General features: G+C 43.9%; 1 protein-coding gene across 1 annotated transcript; it reads left to right on the top strand.

Annotated features, from left to right (window-relative positions):
- The first annotated feature begins 2,934 nt into the window (after positions 1–2,934).
- TMEM35B (transmembrane protein 35B) lies at positions 2,935–26,490 on the top strand. The gene is made up of 3 exons (XM_043995630.1): positions 2,935–3,120; positions 20,511–20,694; positions 24,544–26,490. Exons 1-3 carry the CDS (start codon positions 3,010–3,012, stop codon positions 24,654–24,656), a joined length of 408 nt encoding a protein of 135 aa, XP_043851565.1. The 5' UTR covers positions 2,935–3,009; the 3' UTR covers positions 24,657–26,490.
- Positions 26,491–27,067: the final 577 nt, after the last annotated feature.

Genomic DNA, 27,067 nt, shown 5'->3' with positions numbered 1-27,067 from the left:
ACCAGCTAGTAAGTGCTTGAGGTAAGATTTGAATTCAGGCCCTTCTGACTCCAGGGCTGGTGCTCTATCCACTGCTTTCCCTCTAGTAGTCTTTTTGATACCTTCTGGCCTTGCTTTCTTCCTGAGCCTTGTTTTCTTATCTTGGAAGTGGGTAAGAACAGGGATTTGTGAGAAACTATATTAGGTGCAAATAGTTAAGGGAATGACTATCCCTCTAAGTCCAGGCAGCTCAGTTGTGAGCCCCACCCCCCTTTCCTAGCCCTAGCTGGTATCATCAAGTTTTCCATGCAGAAATCGTATTTTCCTCAGCCAGACAGCCAGACAGCCATCCAGACCCCAGGGCCTGTCTACAAGCCCTGCAGGGAGGGATGAAGAAGCCCTCAGCAAATGTGAAATACCATGGAAACACCAGAGCAATAGCTTCAGAGGTGAGCTATGCCCTTGAGGTGGGGGCAGGCGATTACCCTGCACTAAGTAATTTTAGGTTCTTGAATCCGGGGCTTGAAGACAATGGGGAGTGCGAGCTGAGAGGAGGACCTGAGAGATGCAGACAACAACAGGCCCTAAGAGAAGGAACTAGGCAGTGAGAGACACTAAGAGACAAGGAACCACAAGGAGAGGCAGAGATACAGACAATGACGGAGACACTAAGAGGGAGACTCTGAGAGGCACAGACAATGAGACTGAGTCCCCCAAGAGAGACAGAGGTATTGGGAAGACAGCAACCCGGAGAGAGAGGGAGAAAACGAGACAGAAATCCAACACAACCCCAGCCAGAAAGCCTTTATGAACTGCTCACTGTGCGCAAGATGCTATTGCTGGGGTGATGCGGATGCAAAGACATAATGAAGGAAAGGATCTGCCCTCTGAGTAGCTTGCATTTCTTCTGGGGTTGGGGGTGAGAGTGGGCGGCTGGGATACAACATGAAAGCAGATAAGCATCCACATGATAATTTGAGGAGGGAGTGAACATTAACAACCCAAAAGGGGGGATCAAGAAAGGTTTTCTGTGTAGGAGAGCCTTGAAGGAAGCGAGGGATTGTTAGAGGCGGGGGTGAAGAAAGAGGAGGCAGACACACTCAGGGAGGCAGACCCAGAGAGAAAGCAAGAACATTGGAAAGTTTCATTTGCCTCAGTTGGTTTGGTAATCAGCAGTTATCACCCAAAATAAATTTTCCAAACTCTCTCTCTCTCTCTCTCTCTCTCTCTCTCTCTCTCTCTCTCTCTCTCTCTCTCTCTCTCTCTCTCTCCTGCCTTGATGCAGGATGTTCCACGTGATTGGGGTTTTTGGGTGGAAGGGGGTGGGGGGAGAGGGGGCCTTCCATGGAGACAGGCAATGTGTGACTCATTATTTCCTCTCCCCGTTGCAGAGAAGAGCCAAGGTTGCCAGGACTGAAAGACCCAGCTGGAAAGGAGACTACTAAATAACAAGGGGGCACCAAGATGGGGAGGCTGGGTTTGTCGGCCCTTTGTAGCTTCCAGGTAGCTTTTCCAAAGCCAGGTCTCCTGCCTTCCTCCCCCAGGGCTTGCTTTGGGAGCCAGAGCTGCTGCTGAGCATCCTAAGCCCCCAAAATGAAATCAGCCTCCCTCAGTCCCTGGTAGAGGGACTGCCCAACACCAGGAAGGGAAGACTCAGGTCCCTGCCCTTTGGTTACCTGCTCTTGGCTGAGGATCCCTTTCCATGGTCTGTAGCCCAACTTAGAGGTCCAGGAGGCTGCTGGGAGGGAGTGGCCAGCCCTCCAAAGGTAGTGCAGTCACAAAAAGGCAAATCAAGGAGCAAGCTAAGGAAAGAAAGAGGGGATGGCTACTTCAGGCCCCAAACATCCTCCCCTCCCTAATTACCCAGAGGAGAAACTAAGAGAAAATCAGGGTATTTCAGGCAAAGACAAAAGAACAAAAATAAACATTTCCATTTCTGTCTCACTTAACAGTTTACAAAGTGCTTTCTGAACCACAGCCTCGAGAGGCAGGACAAGGATTATTATCCCCATTTTTAATCACAGAATGTCAGTGCTGGGAGGGACCTTCGAACACAGAATGTGAGGGGTGGGAGGGAATCTTAGCTCATAGAAGGTCTGAGCTGGAAGAGTTCTTGAAACATAGCATGTCAGAGATGGAAGGGATCTGAGAAGATGGTATTTCAGAATTGGGAGGGCTTTCAGAACAGAGAATGTCAGAGCTGGGAGGGCCCTTAGGACATAATGTTTGAACTGGGAGGGAGCCTTAGAACGCAGAATGTCAGAAATGGAAAAAACCTTAGAACACAGAATGAAGGGCTGGGAGGGAGGCTTAGAACAGAGAATGTCAGAGATGGAAGGGGTCTTAGAACATGATAGGTCAGAGGGAGGGAGGCTTAGACCAGAGAACACATCACAGAATGTCAGAGACGGGAGGTGCCTTAGAGCGTAGAATGTCCAAGATGAAAGAGATCTTAGACCAGCATGTCAGAGGTGAGAGGGAGAGGTTTTAGCTTGCAGGGCACTTAGAAACCACACGGTGCATTTCATACGAAGGTTGGCAATGGGGACGTGATTGACCTGAGGTCACATACAGGATGAGTCTCGCTGCCACTAGACTCTTTGGGATCTCGGTCTGAGCCACAGCAGCAGCTGTGTGTGTGTACATGTCAGCTCAGGGCTGGGTGAGAGCTGCCCTTCTTCCTCTTTTCTCCGTGGAGGGCACGGCTGGGCAGCGGTGTGGAAGCCGGGGACCTCTGGTCCCTAGGGGCCCCTGTCCCGGTTTCTTCTCCGGTGAAATGGGGGCAGGGACGGTGTACTTTCTTTGCTTTTCCATCCTCTTCCCCGGTTTGGGCCCAGGGAAATTAGAGGCTGAGACGCGCCCCGAGTCCCCAGCGCCAGAAAGGGAAACAGAGGGCGGGGCCCTCGCGGGGAGGCGGGGCCGTGGGGGTGGGGGGGGATAGGGTGGGGGCGGGGCAGGGCGCGAGCAGTCCCCCAGCTGGGCTGGGGTCGCTCCCTTTGCTCGGGTCGCCCCGGGCCGGTGCGTGCGGCCATGGCGTTCGTGTTCGCGGGCATGCGTATGCTGCTGGGGTTGTTCTTCATGCTCACGGGGGCGGTCAAGCTCTCGGAGTGTCACATCCCGGCCCAGGTGTACGCGCAGATGGTGAGCGGCGGGCGGGGGCCGGGGGCGGCTGCAGAAGGGCGGGGGCGGCGCGCGCGTGCCCACGGAGCTCAGGGTTTTGGCTGCGCTGTGCCGCGCCCCCGGGAGGGATGGGGGTTCCTCATGACTGGGGGGGTCCTCATGGCTGGAGCCGGGCTCTTCCGCACCCCCTTATTCTCTTTCTCTCTCGCAGAGAGGCATCCTTGGCTACACTGGCAGCCCTCCGATCCTGCGCCCGCGTGGACGCGTTAGCCACTATGAGATCCGACTATTTCAGTGGGAGAATATAACCGGGGCTTGGGTGTGGTGACCGAGAGGGGAGAGAAAGGGGTCGGTTGATTGGGTGGACGAGGTCAGGGCCTCTGTGGCATCGGCGGAGATGTGCCTCCAGAGACTGAAGGGTGCCTGGGCAATTCAGATTACCTGGATCTTTGCCGGTGACACTCAGAGAGAGGAGGAATCAAAGGATCGATCATAGATTGGGAGTTGGAAGGGACCCCAGAGAGCATCCCCCCTCCTCATTTCACAGATGAGAGAACAGAGGCTCAGTGACATCCCACCTGAGGTCACAATAGAGCCAGGATTTTTAACTCGGGTCCTATTACTTCGAGTGAATGTTGTTGTACCTTTGCAAGCCCATAGAGCCCAAAACTATCAGAGGCAGATGAAATTCTAGAGATAGTGAGTCCAATCTAGGTGACACGGTCGATAAAACATTGGGCTTGGAGTCAGGAAGATTTGAGTTCTAATGTGGCCTCAGACACTAGCTGTGTGATCCTGGGGAAGTAAGTCTCTTTGCCTCAGTGCCCTTGCCTCACCTTATTATCCCCATAGCTGGAATGGGGATAATAAATAGCACAGGGCTGTTGTAAGGATCAAATGAGATGTTTGGGAAGCCCTTTGCAAACCTAAATATAGCTATAGAAATGCCACCTAGTATTATCATTCATTTTACAGTTGGGGATACTGACACTCTGAGTTGGGAATTGTCTACATACTCTCCTCACTGGATCGAAGACCGGTGGTATTAAAGGAGGGTACAGGCATCCTAGGTCAGATCTGTACAAATGACAGTAATGGACATGTTCGGGGCAGGGGAGATGTTTGATGGGAAAGGAAAGGATGATAATCTCTGCTCCCTTTTTTTCCGAAGACCCCTCAGCTGGGGAGCAAAGTCTCTTACCCCAGCCTCCTTGGTATTCTCCATATAATGTCGCTCCTTGTCTTTGCATAGGCTGTCTCCCCTTCCCACCCACCCCCTTCTTCCCCCATTCCTGGAATGCACTGCCAACTCATTTATGCCTATTAGAATCCCTAACTCCCTAGCTCAAATGCCATCTCCTATAAGAGGCCTCTCCCTGCCCCCATTTATTGGTGATTTCCCTTACCTTTAAAATTATTTTGTACTTCCTTTGTATGTATTTTGAGTAAGCTTATCTGTGACCGTGTTGTCCTTCCTCCCTTCTGTCCCCCACCCCCCACTGTAAGATCCTTGAGGACAAGAATTGGATCCCCTGAAGATCTTTGTATCTATCCCAGTGCCTGTCTTAAGCCTTTAATACATTCTGGAGTGAATTTCCTTGGCTTAGGAGTGGTGGGGACTGGGGGTGAGGGTGGAGTTCACTGTGGTCTTTTTGCTGATTTTAGTGATAGAAGAGCCCACACTTTGAATGGGGAAGTGATCTCTTTTCCTGCCAGGGTCCTGGCCCTGTCTTTCCCCAGTGATGTTGAAAATAACTCCTTGCTTCTGTTTGGCCCTTTACATAACTTCCAGGGTGTATTTATGATTCTCATAACACCTCTGTAGGATAGGAGTTATTAATCCACATTGGAGAGTTGAGGTAATGGGCAATTTCCTTCCTATCTGCTGCCTCCTGGGTTATATCATAAGTTAAGCTGGGACTAGAACCCAATTTTCTTGGCTTCCTGCTTGGGTGCCACACTGCTTCCCTCGGTCTCCTCACAGGAGGGGAAGATTCATTTCTCTGTTCTTTAGAAGTTCTTGGGGAGCAGCTAGATGGCGCAGTGGATAGAGCACCGGCCCTGGAGTCAGGAGTACCTGAGTTCAAATCCGGCCTCAGACACTTAACACTTACTAGCTGTGTGACCCTGGGCAAGTCACTTAACCCCAATTGCCTCACTAAAAAAAAAAGAAGTTCTTGGGAAGGTCATTCCTGCCATGTTCTTTGATGGGGAGTTGAGGAGTGGAGGTGGAGATTGTCTTTCCCTCCTATGCTACCTAATCACCTGGGCCTTGACCTTCCTTTCCTGGCTTTGTTTATGGGAAGATGTGGAAGCTGGGTAGTCCAGGGAGTGTGGAGGGGCTTGCAGGATTGAGGATAGTTCAGAACAGGCAATGCTGCAACAGAGTTTAACCAAGATGGGTCAGGGGCCTTGGTGCTTGTTCCTTGGCAGAGGAAAGAGGGGTTTAGTGGAAGGGAGTGACAGAGAAAGGGGACGGAAACACTTGTCCATGGAAGACCATACTCATGGTGTCTCCTGCATCAGTACCAGGGGCTCCTGAGGACCATCTCTGTTTGGAAAAAGACCTACATGTCTTAGAAGGGGCCAGTGACGGGGGTGGAGTGGTGAGGCGTCCAAGGGTTGGTACGAATTTGGTAGGTCATTTGAACCTTCTAACCCATTCTACTCCCAACTCTGTTGAAGCATTTGCATCCTCTCTCTAGGATATATTAGCTAGTATTTATAGCAGACCTGGCTGATTTTGTTTATATGGAAGAAGTCCTGGACTGGGAGTCAAGAGAACTAGGTTCTAGTCATTAGCTCTGCCAATAACTCCATTTTTGACCTTGGACATAGAATCTTGGGATGTCATAGCTGGAAGGGAACTTAGAGATAACTTTAATACAGTGGTTCTCAAAGTGTGGATGAGGGACTGTTGGAGGGGTCCCCAAGACCCTTTCTGGGGGTCCGTGAAATCAAAGGAACTTTCTTAATAGTAAGATGTTTTATTTCTCATATGGTAAACATCTCTAGATATAATCTACATAAACAAAAGCTCGGGGGCAGTTAGGTGGCTCAGTGGATAAAGCACCAACCATGGATTCAGGAGGACCTGAGTTAAAATCCAGCCTCAGACACTTGACATTACTAGCTGTGTGACCCTGGGCAAGTCACTTAACCCTCACTGCCCTACAAAACAAAAGAAAAAAAACAAAAGGGAAAAAATGCTCTTTGAAGTCCTCGTCTATAAAATGGATATAATGAGACTTGTAGAACTTAGCTCATAGGGTTGTTGTGAAGGCTAAAATGAGATCATGTATGTTAAGTGATTAGCAAACTTCCAAGCTTTCTATAATGTCAATTATTATTATTTACTTCCTGCTCCTGTTGTGTGGGTCTACTCCAGGGCTCTCTCCTGGGCCGCCTTCTTTTCTAAGTTTTGTCTCTTGGTGATTCCATCCATTCCCATGGTTTTAGCTCTTAGGTCTATGCAGATAACTCCCCAGCCTACAATTGCAGCCCTTATCTCTCTATTGAGCTCCAGCCCCTCATCTCCTCCTATATGTCCCATAGGTATCTTAAATTCAACATGTTCTAAACAGAACCACTCATTTTCTTTCCTCCCAAATCTGCCCCTCCCCCTGACTTTCTCTTTTCGGCAGAATACACAAATCTAATCACCCAAATACACAACTCAGGCACCATTCTTAATTCTTTATGCTCATTTAAATAACACTGCCTCCACTCCTTCCCATTGTCAATGAATTGCAAAATCTTGTGGATCCTATCTTTACTACTTCTTTCTTCTCCATTTCTTCCTCCACGGTCACCCTGGTTGGTGCCTTCATTGTCTCTATGTGTACTATTGAAATAGTCTCCTAATTTTTCTCCCTGAATCCAGTCCATCTACTCTCCAACCCCCAAATCCTCATAGATGCTTAGTTGATATTCATAATGATAACAGCAGTAGCTGGCATTTATGCAGTACTTTATGGTTTGCAAAGCATTTTATAAATTTATCTCATCTGATTCTCACAACCATTCTGGGAGGTAGATGCTATTATTATCCCCATTTTGCAGATGAAGAAACTGAGGCAGACCATTTAATTCTCCTACTTAAGCTTCTGAGGCAGAACCATTCTCCTTTGAATATCCTATTCAAAGAATGTGACTAGGCAGTTTTCAAATGTAGAAATCCAAGCTATCAACAACCATGTGGAAAAAATGTTCTATAATATTAATGAAAACTTTGAGGTTCTACCCATCAGATTGACAAAGATGGCAGAAAAGGGAAATGACAGTCGCTGGAGAGACTGTGGAAAAACAGGCACACTATTGCTTTGTTGGTGGAACTGTGAATTGGTCCACCCATTCTGGAAAACTATTTGGAAGTCTGCCCCCAAAGCTACTAAACTATGCATAAACTCTTTGTCCTAGTGATAAGCACCACAAGGCTTGCACAAGGAGATCAAAGAAAGAAGAAAGGGCCTATATTTTAAAATATTTATGGAATTTTTATAGTGGCAAAGAAATGGAAATACCTTTCATTTGAGGAATGGTTGAACCGATGACAGAAATATTGTGACACTATAAGAAATGTTGTAAGGGATGGTTTCAGAGAATGAACCGATGAAGCAGAGTAAGCAGATTTAGGACAACAATTTACACATTATTAACAACAATGTAAAGGAAAAACAACTTTGAAAGACTTAAGAACTCTAATGGATGCAATGACCAGCTAGGATTTTGGAGGATCAAGGATAAAGCATGTTACATCCGGAAGGAGAGGTAATAGATTCAAGGTGCAGTATGAGGCCTAGATTTTTAGATGTGGTCAATGTGGGATTTGTTTTGCTTAATTATGCATATTTATTACAAGGTTTTTGTTTTTCTTCTTTTTTTTTAAATGGGGGAGAGGAGATAGGAGGGAGAAGAAGGCTAGAGCAAGGGTTTCCAAAAAAGGAAGAAAAAGAAAACAAAGAAGATGATTTGAACATTTTTTTAAATGCACAAAAAAGAACAAAGAGGGTCAGGAGGAAATATAGACATGCAAGAATTTATTATTTACTTAAAAAGATAGACAAGTTTTATTTTTTTCAATTAAAGCCAAAAGGGTTTATTTATGAGAATAAATATAAGAGAAAGGGGTAAAGAAATGCAAAGTATATGACCTGAAACCTTTTTAAACTTTCTCTCCTGCCACTTCAAATCTCTCACCTGAGGGTATGCTGGTTGCTGCCCCTGCAGTCAGCGCTCCCCTTTCTCAGTCTCCTTTCAGTCAGTCTCCCTTCACTTTCTTTTTTTTAATTAAAAATTTTTTTAATTGAATAGAATTTTATTTTCCAAAATATATGTAAAAACAAATGTTAAGGATAGACAAGTTTTAAGTAATAGAGATTCCCAGCTTCATGTTCTGACATTCTTGCTCTATTTTGTATTTGGAAATGTTCGTTGTATTTAATGTTTAAGTTCAGAATTTAAAAAAAAATTAAGCTGGGGAAAAGGGAAGAAACATTTATTAAGTGCCTACCATATACTATGTTAGCCAGGCACTGTGCAAAACCCTTTCCAAGTATTATCTCATTTGATCACTTAACAGTGGCTAGTGATTTGGAAAAGATCAGTTTATGTCCCAATCCTAAAGAAGGGCAATGCCAAAGAATATTTAAATTGCCAAAAAATTGTGCTTATTTCACATGCCAACAGTTATGCTTAAGATTCTGCAAGCTAGGCTTCAGCAGTAAGTGAATCGAGAGTTACTAGAAGAGCAGGATGATTATTGAAGAAGCAGAGGAACAAGAGACCAAATTGCCAACATTCACTGGATTATGGAGAAAGCAAGGGAGTCCCAGAAAAGCATCCACTCTGCTTCATTGACTACACTAAAGCCTTTGGCTCTGTGGACCACAACAAAATGTGGCAAGACCTCAAAGAAATGGGAGTACCAGATCATCTTGTCTCCTGAGGAATCTGAATGCTGACCAAAAAGCAACAATAAGAACTGAACATGGAACAAGATTGGTTTAAGATTGGAAAAAGAGTACAACTAGGCTGTACATTGCCTTATTTCTTTAACTTATGTGTAGAGCATATCATGCAAATTCCAGGCTGAATGAATCAAAGCTGTAATTAAGGTTGGTAGGAGAAATTTCAACAATCTCAGATATGCAGATGGTATCACTCTGATAGCAGAAAGTGAGGGAAATTAATCTTAGCCTCTTGAGGGTCAAAGAGGAGAATGTAAAAGCTGTCTTGAAGCTCAACATCAAAAAAATTAAGATTGTGGTGACTGCTCCCATAACTGCCTGGCAAACAGAGGGAGAAGAAATGCAAATATTGTCAGATTTTATATTCTCAGGCTTATAGATCACTGTAAACAGTAACTGCAACCATGAAATTAAAAGATGTTTGCTCCTTGGAAGGAAAGCGATGGCAAATCTGTACAACATACTAAAAAGCAGAGACATCACCTTGCCAACAAAGGTCTGTATAGTCAAAGCTGTGGTTTTTCCAGCAGCAATGTATGGCTGTGAGAATTGGACTATAGGGAAAGCTGAGTGCAGCAGGATCAATGTTTTTCTTTTTTTTGTTTTGTTTTTTTGGCAGGGCAATGAGGGTTATGTGACTTGTCCAGGGTCACACAGCTAGTAAGTGTCAAGTGTCTGAGGCCGCATTTGAACTCAGGTCCTTCTGAATCCAGGGCTGCTGCTTTACCACTGCACCATCTAGCTGCCCCAGGATCAATGTTTTTGAATGGTGGTGCTGGAGAAGATTTTTGAGTCACTTGGACAGTAAGGAAATCAAATCGGTCAATACTTAGAGACATTAATTCAGATTACCGGAAGGTCAAATACTGAAGCTGAAGCTGAAATACTTTGGCCACTTAATGAGAGGATGGGGCTCATTGGAAAAGATGTTGATGCTGGGAAATATTGAAGGCAAAAGGCAAAAAGGGATGACTGAGGATGAGGTAGATAGACAGTGTCATGGAAACAGCGAGCATGAACTTTGGACAGACTTGAAGAGATCGTGGACGATAGAAGGGCCTGGTGTGCTTATGGTCCATGTAGTCACAAAGAGTTGGACACAATTGAATGACTAAACAACAAGTAATCCTCACAACAACTCTAGGAGAGAGGTACTATTATTATCCCCATTTTCCAGCTGGGGAAATTGAGACAGACAGGCTAAGTGACTTGCCCAAGGTCACACAGCTAGTAAGTATCTGAGGCAGGATTTGAATTTAGGTTTTACTTATTCTGGGACTAATGATCTGTGTACTGTGGAGCTACCTAGCTGTTTCAGTGACTCCCTATTGCCTTTGGCGGGGGGTGTATGGGTGTCAGGGAACACTAGCACCTCTGGTATGAGGGCTACCAAGCCCCTTTCAAGAGTGCTTATCCATCTTTGCATTTACCTTTCACCCAACTCTTACCTGTGGTTTCAAGAAGCTGTAGCATGGGGGCAGCTAGGTGGCGCAGTGGATAGAGCACCGGCCCTGGAGTCAGGAGTACCTGAGTTCAAATCCGGCCTCAGACACTTAACACGTACTAGCTGTGTAACCCTGGGTAAGTCACTTAACCCCAATTGCCTCACTTAAAAAAAAAAAAAAAAGAAGAAGAAGCTGTAGCATGTACAGCGGCCACACCTGGGCAAGCCATTTCAGCAGACAGCTCCAGAGGGTAATGAATGGATGGACCTCAACCCTAACAGTAAATTAGAGTAATGTCTGCCTCAAGACTTTCCTTTCCTTGGTGGAATGGACAGATGTGAACAGTTTATTCCAATGGGCCATGAAGGTGGAAGAAGCTGGTGCCATGGAGTGTTGAGAGCTTGGTTAGACATTAAAGACTCCAAGGTCATCTCTTGTATCCAGAGTCATTGCAAGTCATCTTGACTTTTATCTTGCCACTGAATTTCAGTGACTTTGGAAGAGAGAGTGAGGGTGATAACTTCATGCAACTGTGCCTCACTCAAATTCAGTTTATATGCAAGGAAAAAGGCATCACCCATACCCTTTTTTTGTTTGTTTTTGTTTTTAATTTTTGCAGGGCAATGAGGGTTAAGTGACTTGCCCGGGGTCACACAGCTAGTTAAGTGTCAAGTGTCTGAGATTGGATTTGAACTCAGGTCCTCCTGAATCCAAGGCCAGTGCTTTATCCACTGCGCCACCTAGTTGCCCCCTACCCATACCCTTTTACCATTTTTACCTACCTCAAAGTTGTTTGGTGATGGGCAAGTGACAAAGCAGCAGGTGCAGATAACTGGAAGCTGTTGACACGACCCTTCGAACAGGTGACCTAGGTCATAGGGTAGTCTTCTTACCGGACCAAAGTAGCAGTGGGATTCAGCGGGCTCCTGGGTGTCTGAGCAGCCTTTTAAAAGGACCACACTGTTCACCTCATGAGGAAAGGGCTAGAAAAGGTGCCCTAAAAATGGGCTGCTTCACTCAACTCTGGTCTGCATTTGAAACCAAAAAATGTACAAAAACTTCTGCAAAGATGATTCCACTCACTGTTGGTACATGGAATGCGCACACTCTTATGGACAACATGAAAGATGAACAGCTCTTGATGTGAGAGAACCTAGCGGGTATCGCATCCAAATAGCAACTTTGAGTGAAGCAAGGCTGGCAAATGAAAGGCGGCTTACTGAAGACGGAGCTGAATACACATTTTTTTTGAGTGGATGCAGTGAAGGGGAGTTCCATGAATCTGGTGTAGATTTTACAATCAAAACTAATCTAGTCAATACATCTGTATGCCTCCCAAAAGGAGTGAATGACAGGCTCCTCACAATTCGATTGTCACCTGCAGGAAAGTGCCATGCCACCACCACCACGCACCAGGCAGGTGTTCCCACCATGGCGAACCCTGACGAGGTCAAAGAAGAATCATCAATGTGCTCAAAGAGAGCAAGCTTTTCATTCTGGGTGACTTTTAATGCCAGAGTAGGCTCAGACTACCAGATAGGGCAGGGAGTCTTTGGGAGGAATGGAGTTGGAAACAGCAACAGCAAAGGTCACTTATCGCTGAAGACTTATTCATTTCTTGACCTCATCACCAACACTATCTGCATTTGCCTAAATGCAATAAAATTTCATGGATGCACCATCACAGCAAACATTGGCATATAAAGAGACAGATAGAATGTGAGAGCGGTGAAGGTGATGTGTGGTACAGAGTGTGGAATTGATCTGAGACTTATCATCTCCAAGCTAAATAGTCATGTTCAATTAAAGCAATGGCCTCAAGGCAAAAGGACTGCCAGAAAACTTTATATCAATAGCATGCTTCTCCTGCTATGAACAGTTTGTTGCTAACTTGGAGGGAAAGCTGAGCCAACACACAGTTGACAACAGAGGAGCAGAAAAGGAGTGGATAGATTTTTAGAGATTTGGTATACAGCACTGCATCTACTCATCTGGGCCAGAACACTGGCAAACATCAAGACTGGTTTTAATGAAAATGATGGGGAAATTCAGAAGCTGCTAAACAAAAAATGAGAACTCCACAGTTCATCTATCTCTAAAAAGGGATCCATAAAAGTTTAACTTCATCAAAAGTAAAGTTCAAGTGAAACTCAGAAAGATGCAGGATTCTTGGCTCAGGAAGAAGGCAGATGAAATTAAGTTTTATGGTGATAGAAACAACCAAAAGTGCTTTTATGATGTCCTGAAGGATATTTATGGGTAAAAGACCTATAGTACATCTCAACTACTCAGTGCTGATGGAGCCGAATTGGTTAGTGATAAGAATATGATCCTAGAGAGACTGGCTGAACACTTCCATTGTGTTCTGAGTAGACCATCATCAATCAGTGCTGAAGCCTTTGATCGTATGCCTCAGACTGAAGCCAACCCCTCTCTAGCTGAATTTCCAACTGAAGAAGAGACTCTGGGTGCCATAAGGCCCCTCTCATGTGGCACATCATCTGGTGCTGATTTTATTCCAGCTGAGATTTACAAGGTGCAGGGTCCATTGCTTATACAAAAGCTGACTGAAGATTTCTGGGTTATATGGCAAGAAGAGGTCTTCCCCCAGGAGTTTAGGAATGCTTCCATTGTTCATCTCTATAAAGGAAAAGGAAATAGGTTTTCCTGTAATGATCATGGTGTAGGGGTGGGGGTGTCTCTCTCTTAATCATTACTGGAAAGATTCTTGCCAGAGTCCTCCTTAATAGGCTGATCCTTCACTGGGAAGATGATCTTCTATTTGAGAGCCAGTGTGGCTTCAGAAAAGTCCAAGGAATGGTTGATAGGGTGTTTCCTGCTCGACAACTCCAGGAAAAATGCCAGGAGCAGAACAGAGGTCTGTATACAACATTTGTCAGTCTGACCAAGGCTATTGATACTGTTAGTCGTGAGGGCTTATGGAAAATTGTCAAAATTTGGTTGATTGAAGATGTTCATCAGTATTGTGCGTCAGTTTCATGATGGCATGCTTGACCAGGTTCTGGATAATAGGCAATGCTGTCCAGTTTTCCTAGTCATCAGTGGAGTGAAGCAGGGCTATGTGATTGCTCCCATGTTTTTTAGCATGAAGTCAGATGCCTTAAACAAGGACAAAAATGGCATCGAGGTGAGCTACCACACTGATGGTAAGTTATTTCACTTGGAAAGGCTACAAGCCAACACTAAAGTAGAAGTAGAGTTCGTGCCTGACTTTTTGTTCTCAGATAATTGTGCACTCACTGCAGCCTCTGAGGCTGTTACAACAAAGTATGGATCAGTGCTCTGCTGCTTGCACTAATTTTGGCCCAACAATTAACACCAAGAAAACAAAGGTTCTCTTCCAGTCAGCACCATACCATCCATATGTGGAACTATCAGTTACAGCAAATGGAGTCATTATGCTGTGGATAAATTCACTTATCTTGGCAGTATACTTTCCAGCTATGTCCACATAGACGGTGAGGTTAATGCATGCATTGCCAGAGCTAGCTCACTGTTTGGGAGATTCCAAAGGAAAGTGTGGGAGAGAAGAGATATTAGGCTGCCCACCAGACAGGTCTACAGAGCTGTTGTGCTGACCTCATTGTTATATGCCTGTGAAACCTGAAGAGTATACCAACATCATGCCAGGAAATTAAAATGCTTCCATTTGAATAGTCTTAGGAAGATTCTGAGGATCACCTGTCAAGATAAGCTTCTGGTTACTGAGGTCCTTTCTGGAGCTGAACAGCCAAGCATTCAAATTCTACTGCAGAGAGTGAAACTCCAGTGGACTGGTCACATTGTTGGAATGCCCAATGTATATTTGCCTAATAGACTATTTTATGGAGAACACAAACAGGGAGAGTGCTCACATGGTAATTAGAAGAAGTGATATAAGGACACTCTCAAGGTGTCTCTGAAGAGCTTTGGAATCTATTGTGAGACATGGGAGACACTGATACAGGAATACCCAGCATGGAATGCCCACATCAAAGAAGGCATTGTACTCTATGAGCAAAGCAGAATTGCAGTAGAAATGTGAAGAAATGTGAAGTGCACAAATCTAGAGCCATCTCCACTCCAGATGTTCATGTGGATTATTTGTGCCTAACCTGTGGTGGAGCCTTCTGAGCTCATGTTGGTCTGATCAGCCACAGTGGGGCACGCTGTACCTTGAATCCAACAGAGTGATGCTGTTTTGGTTCTCTTCAAGAATGAAGGACAACAACCAATGCCTTTAGGATAACTAGAAATGTCTTTTGGGGGATTTAAGGGACTTGACAATTTGGCTCCATCTAACCTTTCTTGTTTGATTGCATATTACTCCTCTAATTTATAGCCAGACTGTCCTGTTTGCTGTTTTCCATACATAACTTTCTGTCTCCTCCCTCCATGTGTTCACGCAGGCTATACCAGGGGAATACTGGTAAATATTTAACAACTGGCAATCCCCTAAAAAGTGTACAGGATATACTTTTTTTTTTTGGTGGGCAATGGGGGTTAAGTGACTTGCCCATGGTCAAACAGCTAGTAAGTGTCAAGTGTCTGAGGCCAGATTTGAACTCAGGTACTCCTGAATCCAGGGCCGATGCTTTATCCACTGCACCACCTAGCTACCCCCTCAGGATATACTTTTTTAGTTTAATCTACATTATTAACACTTTCCCCTTCACTTTCTTAGGTCTAGAAAATCAACAAAACAATAAATCAAGCCCTGATTTAGAGCATTTACTGATTTCCAAGGTGTGAATACTCATAATGTAAATTTAACAATCTGCTGGTTCAAGCTACCTCCAGCACAGCCCTGGGTCTGTCCCATCCCTGACATTCACTTATTCCTCACCTCTGACTTTTGAAATCCATAGTTCTTCCTCTGTAAGGTGGAGCCTATCATCAGATTGGCAGTGTTGACAAAAAAGGAGGATGACAAATGTTGGAGGGGCTTTAGAAATCTAAACAGGCACATTTATACATTGTTGATGGAGCAATGAACTTGTCTAGCTATTCTGGGAAGCAATTAGGAACGATTCCCCCAAAGTTACTGAATATTGTGCACCCTTTTGATAATGTTATAGTGCTTTAAATTTTGCAAAGCACTTGGCATATGTTGTCTCACTTGATTCTCATAACCTCAGGACATAGATGCTACTATCTCTTTTCTTTTTTTTTTTTTTAAGTGAGGCAATTGGGGTTAAGTGACTTGCCCAGGGTCACACAGCTAGTAAGTGTTAAGTATCTGAGGCTGGCTTTGAACTCAGGTCCTCCTGAATCCAGGGCCAGTGCTCTATCCACTGCGCCACCTAGCTGCCCCTACTATCTCTTTTTACAAATGAGGAAACTGAGGCTGAGTGGTTAAGTGATTTGCCTAGGGTTACAAAACTAGTAAGTATGTGAGGCTAGATTTGAACTCAGGTCTTCCTGACCTGAAATCCAGCTCTCTTACTGAGACACTTTGCTACCTGTAACACCACTATAAAACCCACAATCCAAAGATATCAAAGAAAGAGGAAAAAGCTCTCTATGCAAAAATATTTATAGCAGCCCTTTTGTAGTATTAAAAAACATCAATTCAGAAATGTCTGAACAGATTATGGTATAGGATAGTGTTGTAAGAAATAAAGAAAGAGGTGGTTTCAGAAAAGCACGAGAAGACTTGTATGAAGTGATGAAGAGCAGAACCAGAAGAATGATTTACATAGTAACATTAGCATTACAAAATTGAACAATTTGGAATACTTAAGAACTCTGGTGAATACAATAATCAGCAGTGATCCCAGAGGATCGATGATGCTTCCCACCTCCTAACAGATAGACTCAGAGTCAGGGTGCAAAATTAGATATACATTGTTTGGACATAGTCATTATGGGAGTTTTTGATTGACTTTGTGTATTTGTTATAAGAGTTTTTCTTTTTCATTCAGTTTGGGGTTGGAAGAAGTGTATGGAAGGAAGAAAAATAAATACTTGAGAATTAATTTTTTTTAAAAGAACCTCTAGCATTTTTAAAGTCTTAACTCAAGTATCAGCTCCTTAAAGAGACCTTTTCTGATTCCTCTAGTTATATTCCCCCCCAAATACTTTGCATTCACTGCACATATTTTATATTTATTTCTCTGGAAACTGTGAACAGTTCCTACTTCCCAAATGTCAACTCCTTGATGTCAGGAACTGTCATTTTTGTCATTGTATTCCTTTGTACTTAGAAGGTACTTAATAATTGTTTATTGAATTGAATGAGTAGGTTATACTAGATGGTCTTTTAAGGTTTCCTTTGACTCTCTCAGTCTGTACTCCTCCAGTGTGCATGGCACGGACCTCTGACTGCCCAAAGTGTGTTTGTTTTTGTTTTTTCTTGCTAGGGCTGGCTAGGTGGTGTAGGCTTGGAGTTAGGAAGACCTGAATTCAAATCCAGCTTCAGAAACTCATTAGTTCTACAGTCAAGGGCAAGTCACTTGATTTCTATTTTCCTCAGTTTCCTTGTCTATAAAATGGGGATAATAATAACCCCTATCTCCCAGGATTGTTGTGAGGATCAAATGAGATAACAATTGCAAAGCACTTAGCACAATGCCTGGCACATGCTAAACATTATATAAATGTTAGCTACTAATTATTATTATTATTATTATTAGTAGTAGTATCATGCTAGACAGTTAGGTAGTACAATGAACAGAGTGCTGGATTTGGAGTCAGGAAGACCTGGGTTCAAATCCAATGTCAGACACTTATTAACTGTGTGCTTCTGAGCAAGTCACTTAACCTCTATCGGCCTCAGTTTTCCTCATCATTAAATGGAGGTAATAGCTACCTCCCAGGGTTTTTGTGAGGACCAAATGAGATGATGTATATAATGAGCTTTGCAGACCTTAGCTTTTATCCTATTATGTTAGCTGTAATCCTAAGATTGCACTTATTATTAGCTATAATCATCATGAAACTTTATCCATTGATGCTGTGTTGGCTAGTATCCAGTGAGAACCACATATTACACCAACCTGCTCTCTGCCTTGGTAATTTAATAGACTGAATGCCGACCCAACTAGAAAGAATTCCCTAATGGCAGGGCACCTGAAGGACTCTACCTTCAGCCCTGTGCTAGCACTGGTGGATAAGGACAGGGATGGTAGAGTTAACCATATCTACAGATGTCATGAGGCTCGATGGGAGTGCTATTGAGTTGTAGAATTGGGATCCAAAGAGATCTTGAAAGGCTTGAACTATTGAGATAAAATTTTTTTTTGGGGGGTGGGGCAATGAGGATTAAACAACTTGCCCAGGGTCACACAGCCAGTAAGTGTAAAGTGTTTGAGGCCGGATTTGAACTCGGGTTCTCCTGAATCCAGGCCAGTGCTTTATCCACTGCACCACCTAGCTGTCCCCGAGATAAAATTTAATAGGAATTCAAAATCTGGCACTTGTATATTTTAAAAAGTCGATTGGACAAGTGTAGGGTAGGGGAGATCTGGCTTAATTAGGTAATAAATATGAAGCAGAATTGAAGCTTTAGTAGACTGTAAGCTCAATATTAAGTCAACAGGGTGATGTGGTGGTCAAAAAAAAAACTCCATTAAAGTTTTTTTGCCCATGCTTGTGATTTCTTTGATGTAGGGAATGCCGGAAGAGGAAACTCCTCAGCCATTTCAAATCTGACAGTTCTACTATATTAGAGAGAGTTGCTTGGGGGCACCAAATGGTTGAGTGACTTGTTTACAGTCACACAGCCATTATAAATCAAAGGTGGGGTTTGAACCCTAACTCCAAGGCCAGCTCTACAGATATATTGGTTAATAATAATGATAGCAAGGGCAGCTAGGTGGCACAGTGGATAGAGCACCGGCCCTGGATTCAGGAGGACCTGAGTTCAAATCCAGCCTCAGACACTTGACACTTACTAGCTGTGTGACCCTGGGCAAGTCACTTAACCCCAATTGCCTCAGCAAAAAAAAAAGGGGGGGGGGAAAGAATGTCATCATTTTAAGGGGCAGCTAGATGTCGCAGTGGTTGGAGCACCGGTCCTGGATTCAGGAGTACCTGAGTTCGGGTCCCGTCTCAGACACTTGACGCTTGCTGGCTGTGTGACCCTGGGCAAGTCACTTAACCCCCATTGCCTGCAAAAAAAAAAAAAAAAGAAAGAAAAAAATAATGATAGCTAGCATTTATATAGTGCCTACTATGTACCGGGAGGTAGGTGCTATAATTATCCTCATTTTACAGATGGGGAAATAGAGGCGAACAGAGGTCAGATGATTTGTCCAAGGTCACACAGTGTCTGAGGAAGGATTTGAACTTGGATCTCCCTGACTCCAGGGTCAGCTCTACAGACTTACTGATTTTTGACTGTATTTAGAAGCATATTTGTTCAGAGCAAGGGAAATGACAGCTCTGCTTTCCATCACCCTGATCAGACCACATCTCAAGTATTTTGTTCAATTTTGGGTGGCCCGTTTCAGGAGGGACTTTTGACAAATTGGAGTTTATCTAGAGGAGGGAGACATGAAGAATGTGTCATATGAGAATCAATTGAATGAACTGGGGTGTTCTTTCTGAAGGAGAGAGGAATGAGAGGGGAATAAGGGACAGAAATCGTGGGTTCTAGCTCAGTGAAGGGGGACACGATTGCTACCTTCAAGTATTAGGAGGACCATGGTGGGAGTGAGATTGGATTTGTTTTCCCTTAAAGAATGTAAGCCCCTTTGAGGACAGAGACTAGGATTGGTTTTTTTGTTTGTTTGTATTTTTTTGCTTTTCAGCTTCAGTGGCTAGCATAGTGGCTGGTATTTGTTGAATGATTAATTACTATGCTCAGCTCAGTAGGGCAAAACTAGGAGAAAAGGGGGCAAGTTTAGCAGTAAGGGAGACTTCCGTTCCGTATAAGCTGACGCTTTTTTTTAAACAATCAGAAATGTCCAACAGTGGAACAGGCCGCCTTGGGAGTGGTGCTTTCCTTCTGCATCACTGGACATGTTTGAGCAGATGCTGTCATCACATTAGATACACGGTAGAGGGGATTCCTACTCAGGTATGAATTGCACTACAGTTCCCTCCAACTCCGAAATTCTCTCATTCTAAACAGAAGCAGCTGACCAATTCAGAAGCCAATAGGAATATGTTTTGTAAACCTTAAAGTGCTAAGAAAATGTGAGGAAAGGCAATTAAAAAATAGTGGTTGTTGGCATTGCCAAATGTTTCAGTGTCAGAAATGGTTGTTGTTGTTTGTCCTTCGTTCTCGAAGAGAACCGTGACATTGGGGTGATGTCACAACTTCCAATGAAGTGGATTTAAATAAGACAGGGCTGTGCAAGGTCACCAACCTCATTCTTTCCTCCAGAATCATCTAGGTCCAGTGGCAAGATATAGATCAGGAGGATTGGAGATGGCTCCGTATGTTTAAGGCAATTGGGATTAAGTGACTTATCCTGGGTCACACAGCTAGTAAGTGTCTGAGGTAAGATTTGAACTCAGGTCCTTTTGACTCCAGGGCTAGTGCTCTAGTGCACCACTTAGCTGCCCCATTTTATCAGTGGAAATGATTTTAAAGAAGGTGAATTACTATGTGCTTTGCTATTGTACCCTAAGTTCTACGATACCTTTAAAGCCACATGCTTTGTAACTGAAACCTCCTATATATGTTGCTCCCCTTGATCCCCAGACTGTGAGCTCCTTGAGGTCAGAGACTGTCTTGTTTTTCTATTTATAACCCCATTGCTTAGCCCAGTGCTTTTTCATTCATTCATTCATTCATTCATTCATTCATTCATTCATTCATTCATTCATTCATCCATCCTTCCTTCCTTCCTTCCTTCCTTCCTTATAGCACCCATTTCCACAGTTGGGGAAGGGTCTCAGAACAGAGATATGAAGGGTTTTTTCCTCTTGTCTCCCCTTAGTATCGCGTCCATGGTGAGTAGTGTGGATGGACTCCCAGAACTCTTTTAGCAGCTGGGACTCAGTACATTCTCACTGACTATTTCTGGTCATTCCTTGTCTCTTCTAGAAAGCCCAGATGGTGAAGTTTGCTGAGGTGTTACCATTGAAGTACCTGAACTGTGGCGATCTAGATCCTGGAAATCTTCTGATTATAATAGGCTGGGTAGAACTTGTGTCTGGTCTCCTGTTGGCCCTGGGACCCCCCTTACTACAGGAGCTCAGCAGCTTTTTGCTCACCTTGCTTACGATGGGTAAGCTGGGGCCAGGGCTGAAGTTTGGTTGGGGCTGTGGCCCAAGCTTGGGGATGGGTGATGAGCACTGGGCCCTTCTTCTTCCTCCTCACTTTGTTCTCCCCAGGGTCAGGAACCTGGGAAAGGAGTGTGTGCGTGCGTGCGTGCGTGAGTGCGTGTGTGTGTTTTCCCTTAACCTTTGGAGTGGCCCTGCCTGTCTCCCATTTTAAGCCCTTTAGGGTCTAGGTCAGGAGTTCTTGGAGTTTATGAACTTGTTTCTTTAAATATTCTGATAATTAGGGGGCAGCTAGGTGGCACAGTGGATAAAGCACCGGCCCTGGATTCAGGAGTTCCTGAGTTCAAATCTGGCCTCAGACACTTGACACTTACTAGCTGTGTGACCCTGGGCAAGTCACTTAAGCCCCATAGCCCCGCAAAAAAAAATTATGATAACTGTACTTCATTATAATTAGTTTCCTTTGTAATCTTATATATGTTATGCATGGAAAAAGATTATTATCAGAAGAGGTCCATAGGCTTCCAAAGGGTCGACACAAAAATGTTTAAGAAGCCCAGATCTAGGCTGAGGTTCCTGGGCTTCATACAACTTACAGTTATGGCTACATTTATCTTTTCTTTTTGCCCCACCCCCCATATTTATTTATTTATTTTAAACATTCATTTACATTTTTTTTGAGTTCTAAATTCTCTCCCTCCCTCCTTGTCTCTCCTCCACGCACTGAGGTGAGTAGTAATATTATATCAATGATACAACTTATTACATTTATCTTTTAGCACAGGCATTGATAGGTTGGAAACCAGCCCCTTGGACACAGACCAGGTCTCCTGGCCTAGAGTTTTGGCACTCCCAGTTCCCCCTCTTCCCCTCTGACCCTCCCACTCCAATGCATTTCCTGTGCTACTTGTCTCCTGGCTGAGGAGGGAGAAAGACCGGGGACTTTTTGTGACTTTCTTTTCCCAACCACAGACACTTAACTGTGCTTCTCCTTGGTGCTGTTCTTAAAAGGAAGCTCTGGTGAAAGGTAAAGATCACTGGACTGGAATTCAGAAGGCCTGTCTCTGTCTCTGAGTGGCTATATGCCCTTGGGGAAGTCTCTCTCACCCTCCTCAGGCTCCTACTCTGTAAAATGGGGACAATAGTCTCACGACTTCCTTCCCTGAGCTATTATGAGACTCTAGGTAGATCGTGAATATGACTTATAACTGCGAGCTATTGTTTCTGCCTTTGAGGGCAGAGATTGTTATTTTGGCCCTTTTCTGTACCCCCAGTGCTTATCAAAAAATGCTTGGCACGGTGCTTGTTGATTGACTTTTACTCACCAAAATTTTCCCCAGCATTTCTCCCTTTTTCCCTCCCAGAGAGTCATCCCATATAACAGTATTTTTAAAGGCAAAAAAAAAAAAAAAAGAAAAAAGAAAAAGAAATAAGCAAAACTGATCAGTTCATTGATCAAATCTGGAAATATTTGCTATATACCACACTCATGGTCCTCCTAACTCTGCAAAGGAGTGGAATGGGAATGTTTTCTGTTTTGGAGCCATGCTTGTTTTTTATAATTTTGCATCACAGATACAAAAAGTGAATATGCATCATTCTCTTTTGGTTGGTTTTGTGTGTGTGTGGTTCTTTTCATTTACATTGTAGTCATTGGCTCTGTCTACTTGTTTATGCATTGGTTCTCATGCTTCTCTGTATTCATCATATTTGTAATTTCTTATGGCACAGTAACATTCTATTATGTTTTTGTGACACAGTTTGTTTAGCTATTCCCCAACTGATGCACATCTACTGTATTTAAAATACTTTGTCATCACAAAAAAGTATTGCTTTATAGAGAATTTGGGCTTAAATAGAGATATGAGTAGATACAAGGGCTTTTTTCTTATATGTGGCCTCTTTGGGCAGAAGCCTAGTAGTGGAATTTTTGGGTCAAATGGTAAGGATATTTTAATTACCTTATTTGCCTTATTTTGAATTAATTTACAAAATGGAAATGCTTATCCAGAGCTCCATCAACAATGCAATAGTGTGGCTATCTTCCCACAGCCCCATCAATATCGACTATTTCCATCATCTGTCATCTTTGTCAATTTGTAAGGTATGAGGTGAAATCTCAGGATTGTTTTGATTTTCAATTCTCTTATTATTGGTGACTTGGAGAATTCTTTCATGTTCTTATTAATAGTATATAATTCTTCTTTTGAGAATCATTTGTTCATATCCTTTGACCACTTATCTATTTGGGAATGGCTTTTGGTCTTACATACAGTATTTATCTACTAAATGTTTATATATGTTAGATGCCAAATCCTTATCAGAGAAATCTGATACAAAGATTTTTTCCCCATTCTACCACTTCCTTTTTTATCCTATATGTATTTTTTTTTTTGTGAGGCAATTGGGGTTAAGTGACTTGCCCAGGGTCACACAGCTAGTAAGTGTTAAGTGTCTGAGGCCGGATTTGAACTCAGGTACTCCTGACTCCAGGACCGGTGCTCTATTCACTGCGTCACCTAGCTGCCTTATCCTATATGTATTAATGTTATCTGTGCAAAAGCTTTTCAGTTTCAAGTAATCAAAGATATCTATTTTATCTTTTGTAATTGCCTCTATCTCTTCTGTAGTTAATACATTTCCTAGTAGTGAACTAGTATACCCATTCTGGAGAACAATTTGGAACTATGCCCAGAGGGCTATAAAACTGTGTATATCCTTTGACCCAGCAATACCACTACTCGTATTGTAAAGAAATCGGAGAAAAGTGAATAGGACCTAATTGTACAAAAATATTTATAGGTACTTTTTTTGTGGTGGCAAAGAATTAGAAATTGAGGGGATGCCCATCAACTGGGGAATTGCTGAATAGGTTGTGGTATATGATTGTGATGGAATGCTATTGTGCTAGAAGAATGATGAGCAGGATGGTTTCAGAAAAACCTGAAAAACTTACATGAACTAATGAAAAGTGAAGTGAACAGAACCAGGAGAACATTGTACACGAAAACAGCTGCATTGTAATGATCAAGTATGAAAGACTTAGCTATTCTGATCAAAGCAATGATCCAAGACAGTTCCAAAGGACCCACAGTGAAAAATGTTGTCCACCTCCAGAGAGAGAACTGATGAACTCTGAGTGCAGACTAAAACATTTTTTCACTTTGTTCTTCTTGCTTTTTGGTATTTTATTTGCAGTGTAGCTAATATGGAATTAAGCTTTATATTACTTCACGAGTATAATTGATATCATATTGCTTTCCCTCTTAATGAGTGGGGGGAGGGACAGGTAGTAGGGAGAGAATTTGGAAATCAGATTATTAAAAAAACGAATGTTCAAAAATTAAAAAATGTAATTGGGGGGCAGCTAGGTGGCGCAGTGGATAGAGCACTGGCCCTGGAATCAGGAGTACCTGAGTTCAAATCCCACCTCAGACACTTGACACTTACTAGCTGTGTGACCCTGGGCAAGTCACTTAACCCCAATTGCCTCACTAAAAACAAAACAAAACAAAAAAACAAAAAAAAAAAGAGAAAAGAAAAAAAATTGTACCAAAAAATGTAATTGGGAAATATGTAATGAAATAACTAAAATATAATTAAAAAAAGAATACCTCTAACCATAGCTGTGAGAGGTATATGACCTTCTTGTCTTCTATTTTTTTTTACAGTATGATTTTTAATATTAAGGTCACATATACATTTAGAATGTATTGTAGAATATGGTATAGGGTGTTGATCTAAGCCTAATTTCTTCCAGCTTGCTTTCCAGTTCTTTCTTAAGTAATTTATGTTTTCCAGTTTTTCAAATGCTTGCTTATTGAGTTCTGCCTTATTATTTCTTCCTTCTGCAGGTACAGTCTACAGCTTGCTGATGCTGAAGGAGCCTATGGCTACATGTGCACCTCCAACTCTTTGCCTGGGACTCCTGATTCTGCTCAATATGCGTGTCTGCTATATAATTTGAGCCAAGGCCAAGGCTGAGGGAAGGGTTGGAGAGGAATTAGGGGAGGGGGGAGAGAGAGGTGCAGGGTCATCATTGGGAGCTGGATGATCACAAAGGGTTGGGTATGAAAGCACCTCTGGCTTGGCAGTCTGACCTCCATCTCATGTAGATTTGATAGCAAGGACATGTTCAGAACAATGCAACTACATAAGAGTCCAACCTTGGGCCTTGAACTAGCTGATTCTGGGTTTGCGTTATTCTTTTTTTTTTTGTTTTTGGTGAGGCAATTGGGGTTAAGTGACTTGCTTAGGGTCACAAAGTTAGTAATTGTTAAGTGTCTGAGGCTGGATTTGAACTCAGGTCCTCCTGAATCCAGGGCCGGTGTTTTATCCACTGCGCCACCTAGCTGCCCCCTGTGTTATTCTTTTACCACCCTGGGGACCAGTCCCCAGTGCATCCCCCCATCTGTCTGTGGGAAAGGCTTCTCTGCCTTCTCTAACTCATGCTCCTTGGGTTACCCTTGGCCCATCCCCCAACCTCTGTTTTACAGGGTAACTGCATATGTGCATACTGGTTTCCCTCATTCTGAGTCAACTTAATATGAAGAAATTCAGCATTCAGCCCTGCAAAGCAGGGCACTGACTCACTTTAAAGAACCAAAAGCCTCCCACTTAAGGAATTCTCAGGCTTCCTTCCCATATGAAAAGCCCTAGTAAAAAACTCTTTAAGTTTCCAGTCAGAAAGGAGAAAATCAGAGAGCCACAAGATGGAGAATTCAAACCATCATTGAGCTCAGAAGAGGAGATGGGCATCCAAAGGGAGGAAGGGGTAGGGTACAAGACAGAAGCAGGGAGATTCTCAGGTTGGAAAGATGAATGATAAAGTGGGAATGACAGCCCCAGCCCAAGACCCCTAACGGAGTCTTTCCTCCACCAATGCAGATCTGAGCCCCCCTAGGTCTTAGGAGGCACTCAACTTTTACTCAATTTTAGAGTCAGAGGGCACTTCAGGGGCCATCCTGCCCAACCCATTCTTGGAAAGGAATCTGCAGCATCCCTGACAGGTGGTCATTGAGCCTCCCCTTGAAGGAAAGACATGCCCGAGGGAAGGGAAACCTACTACCTGCTGACAGACATAGCTCCTTCCATGTTGGGACAGCCCTCGTCGCTGGGAAGTTTTTCAGGCTAAATTTGCCCCTCTACGACTTTCACCCGTTGTTCCTTCTTCCACGTGATGGCTCTTCAAATTCTTGAAGACAGTTGTCCCATCCTCTCTGAATCTTCTCTTCTCCAGGCCAAGCATCTCCAGTTTCTTCAGCCCATCTTTCGATGGTCTGGTCTTGAAGGCCCCTCAACATCTTTGTTCACCTTCTTTTGGATGCTCTCCAGATTTTCAAGGTCCTTCCTAAGACACCTTCCCCACCCCCTTCCAGAAGTGAACATTATACTCCAAATGCATTTAAGCTTTGGTTAGAGCCAGCCCTTCAGTGATGAGAGACTCCCGGAGCCAGCTGGACCTTCCGGATCTCAGGGTCAGCTCTGCCGAGGAGCAGGGTGTCATTGATCACACACAGAAAACTACAGCTTTTGATAAGTGCCTTAAGGAAGTGTAAAATTCATTGATGAAATAGTTTTTCAGCCAAAGCAGTAGACATCAGTGCTAATCCCTAATTTGCCTTTACTCTATTGCTTTTGAGGGGGAAGGATGGACCTTTCCTTAAGGATAGGTGAGTTATTATAATTGTTTAACCCTTTGCTCCCTACACACTAGTTTGGGTATGGCAGTACTGGGCATGTTCCTTGGTTGTTTTTTTTTTGGGGGGGTGCAGGTGGAGTGCCAACTTATAAGGACCTGTTGGGTGTTCAATAAAACCCACCTTATTTGTTCTTACGACGTTAGTCTTCAGTCTTTCCTTCCCTGTGTGGGTGGCTGCAAGGGAGGTGATGAGGCAGGTACAGAGGCAGGAAGAATAGCCCTAGCGACTCTTGAGGGGCAACTTCAAGAGCCCCCTGGGGCTTAGAGGAGCCTGCAGCCAGGCTGTCTCCTTCCCCGGACCTTAAAATAAAACCTCTGGGCCTGCCAGGGATTAGAGCTTGATGTGTGTGTGAGGAAAGGAGGGGGTTGGCTGTTCCCACCTCCCCAGCCTGGTGGTCAGAGCTGTCTCAGCTGCTGCGGAGGCCGTGGGAGATGTAGTGGGCGGTGGGCGGTGGGAAGGAGGGCGATAAACCCGAAAGGGAGGAGGGGGCACCACGGCCAGCTGGTCCCGGGGAAGCAGTTGTCTGGAATTGTCACATGTAGGGGCGCCAGACGGGCGGAGTGGGTCAGGGGGCTCTTGCAGAACGGGGAGGGGCACAGACTTCCCAAGTTTCATGGGGGAGGGGGAAGGGGGACTGATCTGGGAGTTTCCTACCAGCCTCCTTGTCTCTCCCTAC

Source organism: Dromiciops gliroides, chromosome 3 (genome assembly GCF_019393635.1).
Source record: "Dromiciops gliroides isolate mDroGli1 chromosome 3, mDroGli1.pri, whole genome shotgun sequence".
Lineage (NCBI taxonomy): Eukaryota > Metazoa > Chordata > Mammalia > Microbiotheria > Microbiotheriidae > Dromiciops > Dromiciops gliroides.
This window is presented reverse-complemented; position numbering and strand designations above follow the sequence as displayed.

Coding starts and splice junctions, on each gene's coding strand:
- TMEM35B (XM_043995630.1), top strand. CDS start 3,010: ATGGCGTTCGTGTTCGCGGGCATGCGTATGCTGCTGGGGTTGTTCTTC. Junction 3,121..20,510: donor CCCAGGTGTACGCGCAGATG/GTGAGCGGCGGG, acceptor TGTCTCTTCTAG/AAAGCCCAGATGGTGAAGTT. Junction 20,695..24,543: donor GCTCACCTTGCTTACGATGG/GTAAGCTGGGGC, acceptor TTCCTTCTGCAG/GTACAGTCTACAGCTTGCTG.